Consider the following 19,497-nt stretch of genomic DNA (forward strand, 5'->3'; position numbering starts at 1 on the left):
TGGAATATGCTAATATATTAAATTGCTCAGAACCGGGACATATTATACAGAATCACATACATATCTACTCTGATATATTCTTTTCCTCGCCTTTATGAAAGGAACAGGAAGATGTAGTCTGTACCAAGAGTAATTTCTTTTGTTAGCAATTTTCCATATTCCACAACAATCATTCAAACTAGTGCGGGTGTTCAAAGATAAAAACTTATAAAATCTGAGAGTCTGGATGGACATATGTATCAATTCAAACAAGTTAAAAGGGATCCAAATAACTGTTACTAATGCTTTGTTCATAGGCACAAACAAGGGTTAGTTAGTTGATACAAATGAACATCTATCTCCCTTCCTTCTTATCTGCAGCACTCAGGATCCCTAGTATTCCAATTCCCATCTGCATGACTCCCTGCTAACTACACTGGTCCCAGACATTTGCTGACTGGCAGCTGCAGGAAAATGTCTTTTGCTTTTGAACCTCCCCTACTGCTAGCAGTAACAACAAAAGCAAGAACAAAGCTATTTTAGTCTGCTTTCTTGGGTAGAAAGAAGTTTCTTCCTCAATATGGTTGCATCTATAATATAATATAAATGCATCCAAGTTGCATCTATAACCATGGAGGCAAGGTGTGTGTACAAGTGAGAGGGTTAATGTAAACCGTGATTACTGTGTTCCCAAATGCCTAGCCTAGTATCTGATGTGCCTCTAGTTCAAAAGGTTATCCATTCCCAAGATAGATGTTAGAACAAAGTATTACTTACGAAATTGGCCCATGGCAATTGCTCTGGATATTTTCAAGAACTGAAGGAGGTGCCACCTCTTTACAAAGGTAATGATGAGCATCCGCTGTTAATCTATAATATCCATCGATTAATGATACAAAAGAAAGAGCTTCTTTTAATGAATGAAATTCCGCTTCCTGTAAAAGTCAAAGAGAAAAAATATGGTTGAGAATGTGAAGTAATAAAATGCAAATTACAAAAAAAGCATGGTCAATGTTATGCGCTCAGATGAATAAGCATGAGTTTTCTATCTTAACATGTTTTTGAATAATGCTATTTAATGTATTTATTCACTTTGAGTGCTGCTCATTCCTGAATACTGTGGGAAACAATGCACCATAAATGTAATGTAGATTTAAAAGAGTACCAATTAAGGGTAATATTTGTAACTCAGGGTTGTAGCTCCTTGCTCATCCTTAAACAACAGAAAAAAGGAAAGAGCATCTATATAACATATTCAAACAAAATGGATAGCCACACAACTTTATCAAAAAGTGCTTGACCAGTCAAACCCAATACAGCACAACAACCAACACAAGCCCTAAAAAGCATAACACCGCCATACATCAAGAATAGCTCAGAAAAAACCAACAAACTACTACAACTACCTGGAATTAGCATAGCATAAAAGCCAACTAAAGCCCTTCAAAACATCCTAAGTAAACCAAAAGACCCAGCAGCCCCAGAAAAAAACCCCAGAAATCATCTGCAACATACAGTGTAATGACTGCAACAGCCACTACATAAAACAAACAGGCAGAAGACTGGCAGAATGTATCAATGAACAGCAACTAGAAGTCCGAAGACATGATGAAAACTCTAATTTCACAACATATGGACAGACTTAACCATAGTTTCAGTTGGGAAACTGACCATTTCCCAAGCCAAGTCCAAAACCAAGCCCAGTCCAAAAATGCTATGAAATTTCTAGAAGACTGCCACTCTGACAAATTAGCCATCAATGGACACATAGACATAAACAACATCTATATACTACGCTAAAAGGCAATTAACAAAATTTGAGTAATCATAGCATATTGCCTCTTAGCTGGGTTTTGAATTTCTGATTTTATCAGGTGCAAACAATCAAAGTGGCTCCAGGATTTGGGTCAAGAGGTTCTTTTATTGCCTTTATTATTGACTTCACTGTACACAAGAATCTTGCCAAACTATCTGTTTTCCCGTGAGAAAACCAGATAAAAATCTAAGACTTTGCGTTCATATGCTTCCTCCCATCTATAAAGTCCAGGTTTTTAATTTCTCTTAACTCTCCCCAGTAGGCCTGCCTTTCTTTCAACCATTGATTTCACCACAGGTTTCAAGTTAATGGTAAGGTCATACACACAAGGAGGAAGCAATTAAGTTCTTGCCTCCTCCCTGAAAACCTTAGCAAGCTCTGCATGCTCTTTTTTTTCTTGCAAGGAACAGCATTCAAGGAGAGGAAGAAGTGTTAAAGTGGAAAACTTACAAATGGTGCTTCTAGACATTTCTGAGATGGGGAAAAAGTTAGTTGCAGTGAGCATTTGGATCATGTGTTTGCAGTCAATCAATGCCCATCACAACTTCAGTTGTAAGGAAGCTATGAAACAGAGTTGCAAGAATTCTTTGAAACGGCCAAGTCTCATGTATTGTGAGCTAATTATATTGTACTGTAGCGTATTTCAGAAACTGGGGTTCAATGAAGTGGGATAGTAAGATGCACTTGCCTGTTGCCAGTTGCTTGAGCCTCCCTTGAGGCCCTCTGATATTTTTGGAGTGTGTGCCTTTCTTACCTTTCTTAAGTGGTAGAGATTTTAAGCAGGTCACAGAGTTCAATCTGATGATCACTACCAAGAATACGCAAACTGAATATACCTTGAGTCAGATCTAAAAACCACAGAATGTGGCCTTTGAGCTGCTATAAAATTAGTTGAAATTTTAATTTTAAGTATTATTGGCATCTATTACAGTCTAGCCAGTCAAGAAGCAAATAGAGATTATGTTTTTCAAAAGCAAACTGAAAGGTATACCTTTCAAAAAGCCACAAAGTAGTAATGAGGGGGAAATTTAATTATCCTGACATCTGTTGGGATATAAACTCTGCAAACATTGTTTTTTACTTTGAATGACTTTAAATCACTAGGTCACAAGAACTGCATGCTTCTTTCACCAAGCAGGAGGTTGAATTAGATGTTTATGATTCTAATAAGACATTATTCAATAGCAAGGAACTATTCAAATTAACTATACTTGGTTTAAATATGCTTGAAATCAAGTTTTATTTTGATTTAGCGCCCTTCTTTTTTTTAAAATACAGCGTTCGATCTATCACTCAGAGGACACATGCTATATAATAGGTGTGGAAAATAGTTATGGGCCCTGATTTAGGCCCAGGCGGTTCAGGATTTTAAAATCCACATCAGCGTGTATTAGATCTCATACATATACAAGAAGTTTTAGTATACAAGTCATTCCCCATAGTTATCTATAGACAAAAATATGTGTTCTGTACATGCAATTAATATCTAGAGTACATATTGATTATTATGTCAAAACCAACTTTCAGAACAAAACATAATTCAAGTCCTACAATTACAAGGGCATCAGCAAACAATTTTACACAAGCCTGGAAAACATTTCATTTATCAAAAGAGTTATCCAACTGAGATGGAGCGAAAATTTGCACACTATCATTTAAAAAAATCATTTCTATGATTGCTTTCTACGGCTGCATTAGATACCAAAGTAATGCTAAAATGCAAAGCATATTATCCAATCTATTTGACCAATTAATACTCATAATACAAAGTCACCAAAGTTAGTTACAGTACCAGATTCTTGTTGTCTTGCTTGTGAATGGTTACAATTCTACTTTCTCCAGAACTTTCTTGATTTGCTTGCTTAATAGTGACATCTATAATATCAGGAAAATCACAGTAGGTTTGTATGCCCTGCAAAAAACAAGACCAAAAAACAATGTTGCTTTGGAAGATAAACATTTTAAATATTTAGATCAAGATTTTAAATTCCAATTTAATGTTTATAGATCTGACCTGCCAAATACTTTAGAGGGCCCACTGCTAATAAATACCGTATACGTGAGACCTTTAGGACAGGAGAACACCCCTCCTCCACCTTCCCCCTTACAACATCTGCAGCCTAGCAGAAATAGGGATTGGAACATTGCCGTATGATAAAAAATAAAAATAAATCTTTGGAAAGATTTCCAAAGGTCAACAAGTAGAAGGAATCCATCTGAATAAACTGTTGAAAGATTACTCCATCCTCAAGCAGCAACTGCAAATTGTGGTGAAACAATTTCCAAACATTTCTCTTCTGTAGTTATATAAGGAAAACCTCATGAAATACAAAGTTGTAGTGTTGCCGTTAAGAGACTGAACATTAAAGGGAAATTTATATACCAACACCACAGTGAAAAGTTGAAAATGCCATTTTCAGTTTTATAATAATTTCTATTGCTAAACCAGTTTTCTCTCTAGTAACAATACTGGTAACCTTAAGTAGTCCAAGTTTACAATTCTGCTGGTTTTCAGCACAAATTAAGAAAAATTACATATGCATTAGCGTGGGTAAGCCTATAGTGTGCATAGGCCTATATGGAGATTAGGAAGCAACATATAGCTCGAACTCCACAAGATTAATCAAGCTTCTGCATCACTGAGATTGTGGAGAAAAAGCAGATGCCGACTAAGATTTATAAAGCTTTCAATCTTCCTTCTGCCCATTATCTTCTGGGAAATTATCTACTTAGCTACTGCGTAATTTTTAATCACTGTACAACGTTGTTTCTAATTAGTTACTATGCATTCTCATGACAAAGCAAAGTCATTCTGTCATCCAGGTACATCTTAATAGATTTCTCCTGAAGTAAGCATGAAAGAACATGATCAAATATTACCTCATCTGTAAGCATCTCACTGGAATTCTGTTTTCCTCTGGAATACTGTATCCCACCATTTCCACTTATAATGATGGTTGCAAAAGATTCTGTATTTGAAGGTTCTCTTCCAGGATCCTTCACTTTAAACACTTCCGAGTAAAGGGCAGACTGGAGGATTTCCAAATTAATGAGATATTTCAGTTTCAGATTTCTGCCAGTTGCTTTGCACTGGCTGAATTGCTGAATAAATTTCCGGAACCTGTACCTTATTCTTTTTCGTGTTAAAATATGATAATCTTGGATTTTTTCTCTGATGCATTTTGGCAAAAACATTTTGTAGCTGTGAATATAAGAACTACCAAATGAGCAATCAAACATCACTAATAGCAATTCAAAAACAGTTATTTTTCTACAGAAAAAAATCAAGGAGTTTACAACTAAGCAATTGTTTCACCAAATATTCTATCTACAGCCAACAAAACTAAGAACTTAAGGAGGGGGGGGGAAGAAATATACTATATTCAAATATAGATAAAAAACAATTTAAGACGCTTGCAATAAAATCAATATCTGTTTTCTGCAATCCAAAGTAGTATAATGGACAATATGTACATTTTAGAACTGTGCAGATGAAACTGATAACATACTGTAGGTCAGTCACATCTTTCAGAGTTGTACATACTGAAAGCTTTAGGGAAAAGTACAGCAGTGTGTATTAATTTTAATCTTCAATGTGTGAACAAAATAGAGCTCCCACCCATCCTTCCTTCTGCATTTTTGAGGACTCTCTAAGACAGATGACTATGCAATGCTGGGATGGGTGGTGTGTGTGTGTATGTGCGTGCGTGCATGCGCATGCGCAAAAGGAAGAAAGAATTGTCATTTCTGTTTGCACAATTACAGTTTGGGGTTTCTGCCAACAGATCTGAAAACCTCAACTACCAGTTGCGACAAACAGGTTCAGACAAATAGGTTCAGAAACAGTTATTGTTCTAAACCTAATGGATATGCATATTTTTTGTTAAAAAAAGATCATGATAGAAAGGAGAAAAAATTCCCCTTGATACAACTCTTTGTCATCACTCCTTTAACTTTACTGTCATCTATAGCAGAGGCATTAACCTTTGCCACCTAATACCAATACTTAGATATGAATTGCAGTGCTCTATCTAGATAACATATATGAGAATGAGAATGTACTTTTACATATGATGTATAGGCGATTCATGTGCCATTTCAAAAAATAATTACCTTACAGAATTGTAAATGGCTAATGGAGTTTGGTCCTTTTCTTTGGCCGTTCTCATCATATCCAGGACAGCCATTCCAAGACATTCTTCCTGTGTTTCATGAGTCACAGCCATTTTTACCCACCCATGGACAAAATCTTCTCGCCACTGAATCAAAAACAAGAGTGAGAACTCAGGATCAGTGTTTCATTGTGGGTTACTTTTACTGTAACTTGAAAAATCTTTCATAAGATTCAGCAGTATTTTGATGCTACTCCCAATTTTGCTATACTGAAAGCTAGAACATTTCAAGTGTTTTTAGATAAGCAATATAAGCATAATCAATCTAGGAGTAAATAGCTATAGACATATCTAACAAGTTAACAATTTTTACCTGAGCAAATAGGTAACACATGACAATATCATCAAGGATGGGACTCTCTGCACTTCGAGAAACGCCATACCGATATGCTCGTATATTACTGCTACAATACCAATGTGGGAAATAAAATCTGTATGGAAACAGTTTGGAACATATTAAAGTTTTTACTTTTTTGCAGAATACAGTTACTAAGCTCTAAATGAGATGAAATTTGGGTTTTGAGTATGTATGTTATTCTGTCAGTCAATCAAAATGGTTTTATATTTTTAAATTGTTACCTCTAAAATTTTTTAAGTAAACTTCATAAATGTGGGTGCTCCTCAAAACTCATGAGAACAATATTCACACCACAATTTTAACATTTTTTTTACTAAACCAAGCAGTAATTTAATATCGATATGTGTCAAATTACTTTTCAGTTTGAAATAACTATTTTGCTTAAATTGGCATTTAGCTAGTAACTTCGTCAACTGACAAATAATTGTCAATCAAGCCACTAAGATAAAGACTGATAATTAATGGGAGGAAATCTGATTCAGAGTGAAGCCTCTGGTAAGAATTTTAATTTATACACACACACACACTATGCAACCAACTATAATATAAATTCTTATGCTAAATGTAGTCAACTCTGAAGATCAGACTTTTGAAATACACTATGGTCACTGCATATAGCTTTTGAGAAGAGATGGCAGAAGTACCAGCAGTTTTCTAGATAAAGCTATTAAGCATGGTACAACTGCTGATGTACATCAATTTAATTCTAGAGTTTAGAATTGGAGAATAAAATTTCATCACAACTGCTATTGGGTTATATTATAAAGCTGTGAAGAAAAAGTATATTGTTTCCATATCAGCTATTTGATAAGGAACAGAATAATTTCACTTATGCATGAGACCAAAGACCAATCATCATGCAGGCACTATGATGTGGGAATGTCCAATAACCACTCTTGTAGTTTGTGGCAACTACTTGCATTACCTCAAAATTATTTTTTTGGAGGAAGCTAGTTACCTTGACCCTTTTCAGTCCGGCTTCAGACCTGGTTACAGCACAGAAACCGCTTTGGTCGCATTGACTGATGATCTCTGGAGAGCCAGGGATGGAGGCCATGCATCCATCCTGGTTCTCCTTGACCTCTCGGCGGCTTTCGATACCATCGACCATGGTATCCTTCTGCGACGACTGCGGGAGGTGGGGGTGGGAGGCACTGTTTTGCAGTGGTTCTCCTCCTACCTCCCGGACAGGTCGCAGTCGGTGTTGGTTGGGGGGCAGAGATCGACCCCTAGGCCCCTAACATATGGGGTGCCGCAGGGTTCGGTCTTATCCCCCCTACTATTTTTTTTTTTAAATATATATTTTTATTCATTTTCACATTCCATTTTACAGTCACTTATATACTGGATATTTGCTATAAGAAAAGAAATAAAATAAAAAAGAAAACACAACTCATCATCATTCACAACCCCACCTGACACTTCCATCCTCCATACACCCCATCTTTCCCCTCCAACTTCCTTTCCTCCCTCTAACACTCCCCTTCCCTACTTCCCTTTCCCCTCGAACCTTCCTTTCTCCCCTTCCTCCTAGCATTCCCCTTACGCCCTCCTTACATTCCCCTTACTCCTTCCTTACTCCTCCCTCTTCTTTCCCTCTACCTCTCCCCTTGGTGTATTCCTTTATTCAACTCTTATTGAACTATAATATGATAAAAAATAAAAAAATAAAAAATAAAATAAACCAAGGAAAAAAATATAAAGAAAGAAAAGAAAAAAAGAAAGAACAACCGTATACAAGTGCATTCTTCTTCTTATTGAAACTATATGAGCACCCACCCACCCACCCCCCGTAGATCCCCATCCCTAGTCCCCCCGACTTCCCAGGGCCCACACCTGGCACTGCCCTCTGTCAAACCCCTTCTAAAGTATCTTATGATCGTATGAATTCAAAATAAAAGTAATATAAAAAAATAGATAAAAAGAAATTACAAATTATAAAAAGGAAAAGAAAAGAAAAAAAAGGGAAAAAAAAGAAAAAAAGAACTCTTTGTATTAGGCTCAGCCCCCCATCTTTATTTATATTTAAACAGTATAAATCATTCTATATGTATTTTATTCTCGTCTCTTGCTTCTTTGTTATTTACCCCAACCTCCTGTAGACTCTCCAGTTCATCTTCCTTAACCTTATATTCAAATAAAAATTTATACAAATTTGTGCAGACATCAGTTTACAATCTAGCTCAAAATAATCTCACCAAACTTTCCCTTCTAGTAAGATTTAAGCAGCGTGAATCATTCCACATATTCAAATAATACTTTACACAAGAATCAGTTTGCATTCTATCTTAAAATAATCTCATCAAGCTTTCCCTTCTAATAGAATTTAAACAACGTAAATCATTCCGCATGCATTTTACCCTCGTCCCTTGCTTCTCTGATATTTACCACTATTTCCCATAGTCCCTCCAAATAATCTTTCTTAACCTTATTTTCGAACAATAATTCACACAAGAGTCAGTTTACCTTTTAACTCGAAATACTCTGATCAAGCTTTCGCTCCCCCTCCACCTATCCCGCGTTACCCGGCTCCCTCCTCCCAAACCAAAGTTCAGTAAAGTTACCATCTCCACTCTCTTCACTTTAGAGTCCTGGACAGTTTAAATTAAAGTTCAGACATACAAGTCCCGTGAAATATGCATTCAGCATCCACATAATTCAGTCCCAATATCACACCACCAATATCCAGTTCCGCTTTTTCTACCGGAGAGAGATCGCAAACCCCCATTCAATCCACAACTTTGACGAATATTTTGGAATGTCTAAATCCTCGATCTCCGCTCTTCTGCTTCTCCGAGAGAGGGAGAGCTACCCCCTCCATCTTGCAGCCATGTGGTCTGCTGCTTGCCTTCTCCTTCGGCTTGTCTTTCCTCTTTTCCAGGTGAATCAGGAAGTCCCGCCTTCAAAGTCTTATAGTAGAAATCTCGAGCCTCCGAAACAGAATTAAGACGAAATCTTTGATTCTCAAATGTGACCGTAATGCCGGCTGGTGCTTCCCATTTATACTGTATCTGGTGGTTTCTAAGCTCTTTAGTTAAGAAAGTATAGTCTCTTCTTGCTTTTAACATCTGGGATGGTATTTCTTTGAAGACAATCAAATCCTGCCCATCAACGCGCAACCTGTTATTGTAAAACTTTTGTATGATCGCATTTCTGGATTCTTTTGTGGAGAAATATATAATTATGTCCCTCGGGAGCTGTCGCTGTTCCGCTACCAACGAATTCTGACGATAGATTTTCCGAATCTGCCAATCAAAATTAAATCCCGGGCTTCCCACCGCATGGCTGAAGGCCTCAACAAAGGTCTGTTTCAAATTCTCTCACTCCTTTTCGCGCAATCCTCTGACTCTTATTGCAAATGCCTTCTTGTTAAAATTTATCATAACGAGCTGTTCTTGAGTATCTCTAATTTTTTGTTGTAATGTTTGGATATTAGTAGTCAAATTAGAATTAGCCTCCTCCAAACTTTCCAATTTATTCTCCATTTCAGCGGTACAATCTGTCAGAGCAGACACGGCTACAAACGTATTCGCCTTCATTTGGGCAATCTTAGTCTCTAAATTATCATATAGCTCCAATACAAATTCTTTAATTTCCTGTTTAAAGTCATTAAGCATTTGAAAGAGAAATTCCTGTGTTAAGAATTCTCCAGTAGATGGCGTAGGAGACAAGGGCAGCGATTTCCTAGCAGGTTCTTTAAGCACATTCGTAGAGAAACGCTTCGGCTTTGACCTGGGAGCCATTATAAATAAACAAATAAACAGCGCTCTCGCTCCCCTCTGTTTCCAAAAAAAAAATATTTTGTTTATAGATTTTGGGTAGTTAATAAGGAATAGTCTGCAGGAAGGTAGAGCCGGCTAAGTAGATCCCCTATCAGTCACCAACAGAAAAAAAATCGCCATTTTGAAGTGCGTTTAAACAAAGAAGCCTCTAGGACTAATGAGGCTGGTGTTTAAGATAGTAATAAAAGCAAAAATCTCTCAGGGGTGGGACCCGCTCGTATTAATCATAGCTTCAAACAACTTTGCTTTGTCCTGAGGGGGGAGTCACCTGTCTAGGGCTGCAAAAAAAGCAGCTGAGAAGAACTGGCTGGAGATAAGAGCTCAGCTTACGCTGGATCTAATCTCCGTCCACAGCCAAAAAAAAGAAAAAGGCTGTGAACTACGAATAGACCCTAGCCACTGAGCTACTCCCTGCCCCTTTCTAGCCAAAAAGGGGTGATATCTATGATCTTATTTAGATATACAGACCAGATCTCTGAGAGGAGCTCCGTTGAGCCCTCTTCGGCGACAGGCTCCGCCCCCCTCCCCCCTACTATTTAACATCTACATGAAACCGCTGGGCGAGATCATTCGGAGGCACGGGATAAGATACCACCAATACGCGGACGATACTCAGCTGTATCTGTCCGCCCTGTGCCAACTCAATGAAGCGGTGGACGTGATGAACCGGGATCTCGAAGCTGTTAGGGACTGGATGAGAGCTAACAAACTGGTACTCAACCCGGACAAGACCGAGTAGCTGTTGTGTTTCCCTCCCAATAATTTGGCTAGTGTTCCATCACTCAGGCTGGGGGGCCAAATTTTATACCCCTCAGACAGGGTTCGCAACTTGGGAGTCCTCCTGGACCCACAGCTGACCTTTGACCACCACCTGTCGGCTGTGACCAGGGGGGCATTTGCCCAGGTTCGCCTGGTGCGCCAGTTGCGACCCTACCTGAACCGGGAGGCTCTCACAACGGTCACTCGGGCCCTTGTGACCTCTAGGCTGGAATACTGCAACGTGCTCTACATGGGGCTGCCCTTGAAGAGCATCCGGCGACTTCAGCTAGTCCAGAATGCGGCCGCGCGAGTGATTGTGGGCGCACCGCGGTTCGCCCACATAACACCTATCCTCCGTGAGCTGCGCTGGCTACCTGTTGATCTCCGGGTGCGCTTCAAGGTGCTACTTACCACCCATAAAGCCCTCCATGGTAGTGGATCTGAGTACTTGAGAGACCGCCTCCTGCCAATTACCTCCCTACGACCTATTAGATCACACAGATTAGGCCTCCTCCGAGTTCCATCCGCCAGTCAGTGTCGACTGGCAACTACGCGGAGGAGAGCCTTTTCAGTAGTAGCTCCGACCCTTTGGAACGATCTCCCCGTGGAGATTCGCACCCTCACCACCGTCCAGACCTTCCGCACAGCCCTCAAGACCTGGCTATCCCGTCAGGCCTAGGGATAAAGATTCTAATCCGTCCCCACCCGAATGATGAATGAATGTTGTGTTCTATTTTTACTTATGTATTGTCTCATGTCTTGTCTTGTATTCCCCTCCCCACAAATTGTAAGCCGCCCTGAGTCCCCTCAGGGAAAAGGGCGGCCTATAAATAATAAACAAAAAAATATATGAATAATAATAAAAGCGGGGTACAAATAAATAAATATATCTGCAGTGTGACTCTTCAATCTGCACTTTGTTTGCTCAGAGGCTAGTTCTACAGTATAATGATGGAAATTCTAACATACTAAAAGAACTGCCGTTTTTGACAATGAACAAGTGCCTCTTCACATTCTGTACGTCATCCTTCTTGTATCACAACCTGAATTACGTTGTGGCACGATTCAATGTTCTAGGCTAAGTTTCTTAAAATGTGGTCCTAGGACTCCTGGAGATCCTCCAGGATCCTCTCAGAGGTACTCAAAATCAGAATTATTTGCAGTCTATGATGAAAAACAGTATAATATCAAAATCTTATTAAATAATCATGAAAAGCGGTGAAGCAAATTTACAGTAAATATAATTTTAAAAAACTAAAAGGGATGCTGAGGGAATTTTTTTTAAAGAAACACTGTTATAGACATAGTACGTTATTTTTTCCCCTCTTCTACATTTCACTCATTACAGTTTGCCTATTGGAAGTACCGCTCTATAGATGATGCATTTTTCTATGCTTCATCTTAGCTGGTCACACCTGGAGGAGAATACTCATGTATGAATTCTGTTTATTGATTTTAGTTAGGCGTTCAACACAATTATTCCTCAGCATTTGGTGAACAAACTGGACCTATTAGGCTTTAATTCTCCCTTATGTAATTGGATACTGGATTTCCTTATTGATAGACCTCAGTTTGTGCGAGTTGGAAGAAAAGTCTCCAACTCCATCTCGTTGAGTCCCCATAGGGCTGTGTCTCGAGTCTGCTACTGTTCACCTTGATGACCCATGACTGCTATGCCAAATCCGCTACAAATCATATTGTGAAGTATGCAGATGACATGGCAGTGATGGGTCTTATTCAGGACAAAAATGAAGATGCATATAGGGAAGATGTAAAGGTTCTGTTGAATTGGTGAAATAAAAGTAACCTGGTTCTAAATGTTAATAAAGCAAAGGAGATTGTAGATTTTAGAAAGAGCTTGCATGGTCATACTCCACTCAGTATCAAGGATGCAGCTGTAGAGGTGGCCAACAGTATTAAGTATCTGGGGGTGCAGATAACTAACAATCTGAACTGGTCTCTCTACATATCATCCTTAGTGAAGCATGCAAACCAGTATCTGCACTTCCTGCATCAGATGAAGAGAGCACGTCTTTCTCCTTCTAGCCTGGCCACTTTTATAGTGGCACAATTGAGAGTGTTTTAACAAACTGTATCACTGGTTTGGTGACAGCAGTGCCTCAAAGTCCATTCAGAGAGTGGTAAGGACAGCTGAGAAGATTATAGGAAGCTGGCTTCCTGTTATTCAGGATACTGCTTATAAGCGCTATGTGCTTAGAGCTCAAAGCACTGTTAGAGACCCCACACACCCATTTCATGGTCTGTTTCTGTTGCTCCCCACTGGGAGGAGGTTTCAAAGTATTTCTAGCAGGACTTGCAGATTCTGTAATAGCTTTGTTCCCTATGCCATCCATGTGGTAAACTCGCAAGTTTTGTTTCTATCGCCATGTATATGTATACTTCCGAACTAGACTGTGTTGTTTCTCCATGTCATATAGTATATGTGGGTACATGCATGATTTTGTATGTATTTATTTATCTTGTCATGTTTATGTAGTGCATATTAGAGGTGGAGACCCTTTGAGAGCTGCTTGCAATGAAATTTCATTTTAATGTATGCCGATTAGTGTACATTCAAAGTGACAATAATGTTATTCTAAGTTATTCTAAGATAGAAGGCTGAGACAATCTTGAGCTACTCAGAATTGAACTCCTGGAGCGAGCAGTGAATTAGCTTGCAGTACTGCACTCTAACTACTGTGCTACCAAAGCAAATCCTCTATTTCAGGAGTGTCAGCCCTGGGCCAGATGCATCACATGCAGGCCGCGCCCAACCCAGCTCCGCAAAAACATGTGGCAAGTTTTACACCCGTGCTCTATATCCTTCAACTTAGGAAAAGGCTTGCATTGGGCACTGATCCTGACACTCTTAAACTATTTCAAGGTGGATGAAATTAAGTTCCCAGGGTTTCACAGAATCTTTATCAGCCATGCTGCTGTAAAATCTATGAGTGATTCTGTTGTTCAAGATTGTCAGTAAAGGGCTAAAAAAAAATACTGCTCGCTGTATGAAATACTCTTATTTATCAGATCGAATTTGGGCCAATCACTGGGACCAGAGATTTACTCTTCCGAGCTTTCAGACTTGTGCTGGAGCCCATCTTCAGGGAATTTCTCTCTACTGAAATACATGTTTTGGGCTGTTCTGCGAGTCTTCCTATAGGTTGATTGGTGTGTTAATGGCTAGCAATTGGCTGTTGTTTCCTTGTGGAGCCAAGCTCTCAGCTCCTAAGTATTTGATAAACTGGTGACAATTCAGCATTCCTGTTAATTCTTATTTATGCCGACATATTAGAAACTCAGATTAAAGAAACCATTAACTGACATCTGTGATTCTCTGATTAAAGTTCTTTCTTTACATATGACTGAAAAAAGTCCTTTAAGATGATACATAAGTAAAATCAAATTCTGACTCAAACCTTTTCCAGAAATATTAGCTTTGTTTTCAGGAACAAAACACTACAATTTCACTCCATTTACTTCCAATTAAACCACAATTAGCATTACCTTATTCGGTAGAGTACAGTGACAGTAGTTGATCCATCTATTTGGAAGGTGTAATTTGGAGGATACCAACATCGGTCAACCTCATTCATTAGTGCAAACATGTTGTGGTACACAGGCAGGATCCCTATAAGGCAAAAGAGAAAGACAGACCTCACTTAATTTGGATTGGAATTTCCATAGCTAAGCAATGCGGTCCTATGATTGTTCCACAGCAAGAGAAACTTTGGCACTTCCAGTTGTCATCATTAAGCAAATGACTGTGTGTTGTTAAGTGATGATGCCACATGATCACCATTTGTAACCTTCCACTTGTTTCCTCGTTGATTTGGTAACAGGAAGCCATTAAAGAAGGTTGCAAATGATGATTACATAACTGTGGCGATGCTGTGATCAATGTAAGTATGAGGACCAGTCATAAGTTTGAACAATTGCTGAATGAGTGGCAGTTGAATGAGCCTGATCTGTAAAGTCTTTATTACACAGAATTTGGTATTAAAAGATGCTTATCTGGCAGCACCCACAAGGTTTCACTCTTTCTTTGGATTTTAAATCTCAAAAGATTATCAATAATTTTTTTTTAAAAGCAAATATCTAGACAGATAGTATTATATCTCAGTAATTATTTTCAGCAATTTTTAAATACAAACACAAGAGGTATAAACAAACATTATACAGAAAGGAATAGGACTGGGTGTCCCTTTAACAGCAGTCACTGTATAACCTCCCTTAACTACTGGCTTTGATTTCACAAGTTGGATATATATTCACATGCTAAAAATAGAGAAGATAAACTAAATGGAAACTGTTAATGGTGTCTCTCTGCAAAGAAAAGGCTCTTTGGCCAGTAGATGATCAGAATAAAAGTAGATTTCCAGAAATTTTATAGTCAACACATCAGTGGTGGGTTGCAGTACACCCCAGTATAAGGGTACCGGAGCCTGCGTGGAGCACTAGGTAGCGTTCCGTTCCGGTGCTCCGGGGGGGCCCACTCGCCCACCTGAGCTCCTTACTTGTCCTTTAAAGCCTTCTGCGCTTCTGCACATGCACATGGCACATACAGCGCCTGCACGATACTCTGACGAGCAGCTCAAGTGTCACGGAGGCTTGCAGAAGCATCACTGGCAGCTACAGTGCATGCGCGTGCCATGCACATGTACGCATGCACCGTACAGATCCATATGGGCGACGCCGGGCCTGTTCTGGGATCTGTAACCCACTATTGCAACACAAGCATGCAAATATGCGCATGCACACATGCATACACACAGACACCATGCCATGCCAATCTGTCCCAGAAAGCAGGAGAATCCTTGTAACACTATGGGACAGTTCAATGTGAACAAGAAAATTACAAAAACCAGCTACCTCCTTGAATTTGGAAATCTTAATACATGTAATTGGATAGCAAAACTTTTTTTTCCCAAATTCTCAAATCCTTGTCAACATTTTTCCTTACATAGAGAGTACATAGTTTGAATGGCTTTATTCCTTTAAACCCAATTGCTCAAATTGTTATCAATGACCTATCAATACCTTGGAAATAAAAATCCATTTTAGAAAAAAATATGTGTATTTATAGTCATATTTGAATTTTTTCTGCTTGTTTTTTTGCACCTGCAGAATTTTCTTCTCAAAAGCCTATTATTGCGAAAAACACAAAGAATAAATTAGACTGACCTTGTCTTTAGGAATTGAGAAAAGGTGGTTTGAAATATCAATCCTGTAGACAGATCAAGACGTATCAATCTGCCACCTCAAATTTGAAAATTCTTTTATTCTACCTCTACCTACAAAGCTAGGTTGTAATGCTAACATAATAACTAAGAATAATAAAATTATCTGAGGCAGCCCTTGAATTCAGCTGCAGATCCTTCCATCTGTTCTATGTGAAGGCCCTTGAATCAAGATGAAGTCAGCTACTTCTAGGATTAAAAAACATAACTATATATTTTATGATGGAGATATGTATCTTTTTGTATATTTTAATTGCAAGCTGCTTTGGAAACCAGTTCTAACTGGTTTAATAGATTATAGATATAATTAATTCATGAAAAATAATGAACCTTCTCATTCCTTGCAAAGGAGTCCAAGTAGCAACAAATTATGCTCCTAATTACATATTTTTTCACTGTTCTGCTCTTTCAGTTTCATTATTCCTCCAGGATAGTTCACCATCTTGTCTTACAAGATGGAATAATGAAGAGGACTTATCATCACATTTTATTGGGGAGCTGGTAAAAGTGTGCTAAATATTCTTCCAAAAATGCTTTTTCACAAGACATTGGGACTTTCTTCTTCTTTTGAAGATGTTTTGCTTCTCATCCAAGAAGCTTCTTCAGCTCTGGCAGGATAGTGGGGAATGGAAGGATGTACATTCCTTGCAGAAAGCTGGTCATTTGTATCCTTGTAGAGTGTCATTGAAGCACTTGGAGGTTTATCTGTATCCTCAGGGTCACCTGAGTAGTTCTATTGGTTCCTGTAGTCTGCAATTTTTCCTCTGGAAATCCATTCCTACTCCCAAAGAGTGTTCACCCCAAGTTGTATAGCGTAACGTCTTCAAAAGAAAAAAAAACAAGAAAGTCCAGTGGCCACCTTTGAGACAACCATGACCTGGACGACTGAGAATCTCTACAAACTTAGTTCTGAGCTTGAAATATGCTGACTTCAAAACAGCTATTTCCTTAGTGTTTTGAACAAAAGTCAAAATATGTGTGTTCTGAGAGTTTTGTACACCCACAATACAGCTGCATGTACTTTGTTTTGTTTGAGAATAAGTGCTTTGCTGCTTGTGGGAAACGCAGACTACATATTGCTGCCAGCAGTTTGCAGAACAGTTTTGTGGTGATAAGCAGGTGCTTTAGTATCCCTATGTAAAAATATATTTATATTCAATATTTCTTTCTCTACTGATGTAAGCATGAATCTTCAAGCTTAAGGGTACGCAAGACACTTGACTTGGATGTGTTGGGTTGACTTTTGGTTTTCTAGGTTGTTGTCACCCTCACAGCTGTGAACCCCTATTCAAGACAGGCATCTTCATCTTCTGACCCTCCCGACAGCCTCCGGATTTCTAACAAAATAACAAGCTAACTAGGGGAGCAGTCAGTGCAGCTTCCTTCTCCATCTGTGCTGAAAGAAGAATCCTTCTCCCCCCCCCCCCAAAATGACTAATGCCGCTGTAAGAACACTTACCTTGAAAACTGTATGCCCATGTGTCACCACTGCTACATGACTGTATCAGTTGGTTTCCAAGGGCAATTCAAGATTCCCTTTGTTAAGCACTGACATATTGTGAGACTAAGGGATTACTGGTATAAAGAGGTAGTGCACTACACCCTAACATAGGCATGCAGTACATTGCATATATTAGGTTCAAAACAAAAAGAAGCATAAATATCTTACCTCTCTCACACAACTAATGATAAGGATCAGTCATGAGATCTGTCCTGTGCATGTTTAGCCAGTTTAATCTTATGTTTCCAGGTGTGCATATCACATTTTGATCTCTACAATTATTTCAAAACTTAAACAGAGAACTCATTAGTGCTTTTAAAGTGCCTTTATTCTTTTCCCTTAGCTGTTTTCTCCACTTCAAGCTAAATTTCTGCTGTTCTAGAAGCAAACTTCTAATCAGTGATGAGTCAGCAGAGATCAGGTCCATATTTATAATGTTGAATTTATACATTACAATAATTAAAACGATGCAATAATGTATCATCTTTAATTATTTAAATATCCAGGTACTGAACTCAAAGAGACTGAACAATTTGGTTACATATGTTGGGCTTTTCACTTGAGCAGGAATTATGTCTTCTAATTGCTTTTCTAGACATAGGTTGTTAGTGTGTTGTTGTTCACCAAATGTTCTGTTTAATCATTATACATCAGCCCATAGGGTCACAATTTTAACATAAATGTAATTATTGCTCCTTACCTATTAAGAAGTGAATGCTAGTGGAGCTTCAAGAAGGAATATAGGAATGACCATGTTGGGCAAGAAGCGTTTGGCAATACAGATTATTTTTTTAAAAATCATATAATGGATATTAAAAGAAAGACATGAAATGAAATAGTATTTCCTGGACAAATAATGCCAAAAACTACGGTGTTTTCCCCAAAATATGACAGGGTCTTATTTTCTTACCACCTACAAAATATGGCTCGGGCTTTATTATGGGGACAGGGTTTATTGTTTTGGGGTTGCCGGGCGGCTGCTCTCTTGCAAGCAGGCTCCCAAAGAGCCGGGCACAGCCTCATGGGTGAATGGCTGTGTTGTGCTATCGCAGCAGCACAACACAACAGCCATGAAGCAATCACGCTCATGAGCAGCCACCTGGCAAACCTCCTTTGCAGCCGGGCACAGCGCCATTCACTGACCATGGGGTATTGCCAAGCCGCGTGAGTGCCTGTTCACCGTCTCCCGGCTCCCGCGGCTTGGTGACTTCCAAATGCCAGTGAACCATAGAGTGTGTGCCCAGAGTGGCCATTGCCGAAAGACTCGGGTTGGAACCCGCGGAAAAAGCCAGGCTGGGATGGCGGGGGTGATGGAGCTGGGCCATGCATCATGAGGTTGGGAGGCGGGTGAGCGAGAGCAGCTTTATAAATTATTTAATATATTGTATTAATGAATACTAATGAATGAATGCATAGATATTAAATAATTCTCAGCATGTAATTGTTTATTTTTATTTTGCATTCAATTCTTTTTAAATAAAATCTATCATAACCCTGTGAAAGCTGATCTATAAGATGATGATATAAAGACCAATTCTAATGTAACTGACATAGCATTTTTTTTTTAAAAAACCACCTTGTTCTTATTTGGTTATTCGGTAATTATTTCCTATTGAGAAAATTTACCCTACTTGAATGAAAAAGAACAGAATGCTTACTACCAATAAAAAGAAAATTACAAATACTGAATTTTTACTAATCCTAGAATTTTTTGAATATTAGTCAATGGATATATTCTGTAGCTATGCAACCTGCCCCCGCGTCAGGAGCAAAAGAATAGGTCCATGCAGGAAGGTTCAATTAAACTGATTTATGGTTAAAAGCCCACCCACAGGAATCTTAATTAATGGTTAGCACCTGTATAGACTTAGATAAGGGTCAATGGCACTC

General features: G+C 38.7%; 1 protein-coding gene across 2 annotated transcripts in view; it reads right to left on the bottom strand.

The window, feature by feature from the left end:
• The window catches only part of JAK2 (Janus kinase 2), a 76,098-nt gene that overhangs the window by 28,838 nt on the left and 27,763 nt on the right, over window positions 1–19,497 (bottom strand). For both annotated transcript variants that reach the window (XM_032212939.1, XM_032212938.1), the window contains 6 exons: window positions 14,374–14,497; window positions 6,281–6,398; window positions 5,909–6,054; window positions 4,676–4,997; window positions 3,588–3,707; window positions 757–914 (listed from right to left, as the gene is read on the bottom strand). In XM_032212939.1, coding sequence (XP_032068830.1) covers window positions 757–914; window positions 3,588–3,707; window positions 4,676–4,997; window positions 5,909–6,054; window positions 6,281–6,398; window positions 14,374–14,497 — 988 coding nt within the window. The remainder of the gene's footprint in view (window positions 1–756; window positions 915–3,587; window positions 3,708–4,675; window positions 4,998–5,908; window positions 6,055–6,280; window positions 6,399–14,373; window positions 14,498–19,497) is intronic.

This window comes from Thamnophis elegans, chromosome 3 (assembly GCF_009769535.1).
Source record: "Thamnophis elegans isolate rThaEle1 chromosome 3, rThaEle1.pri, whole genome shotgun sequence".
Classification (NCBI taxonomy): domain Eukaryota; kingdom Metazoa; phylum Chordata; class Lepidosauria; order Squamata; family Colubridae; genus Thamnophis; species Thamnophis elegans.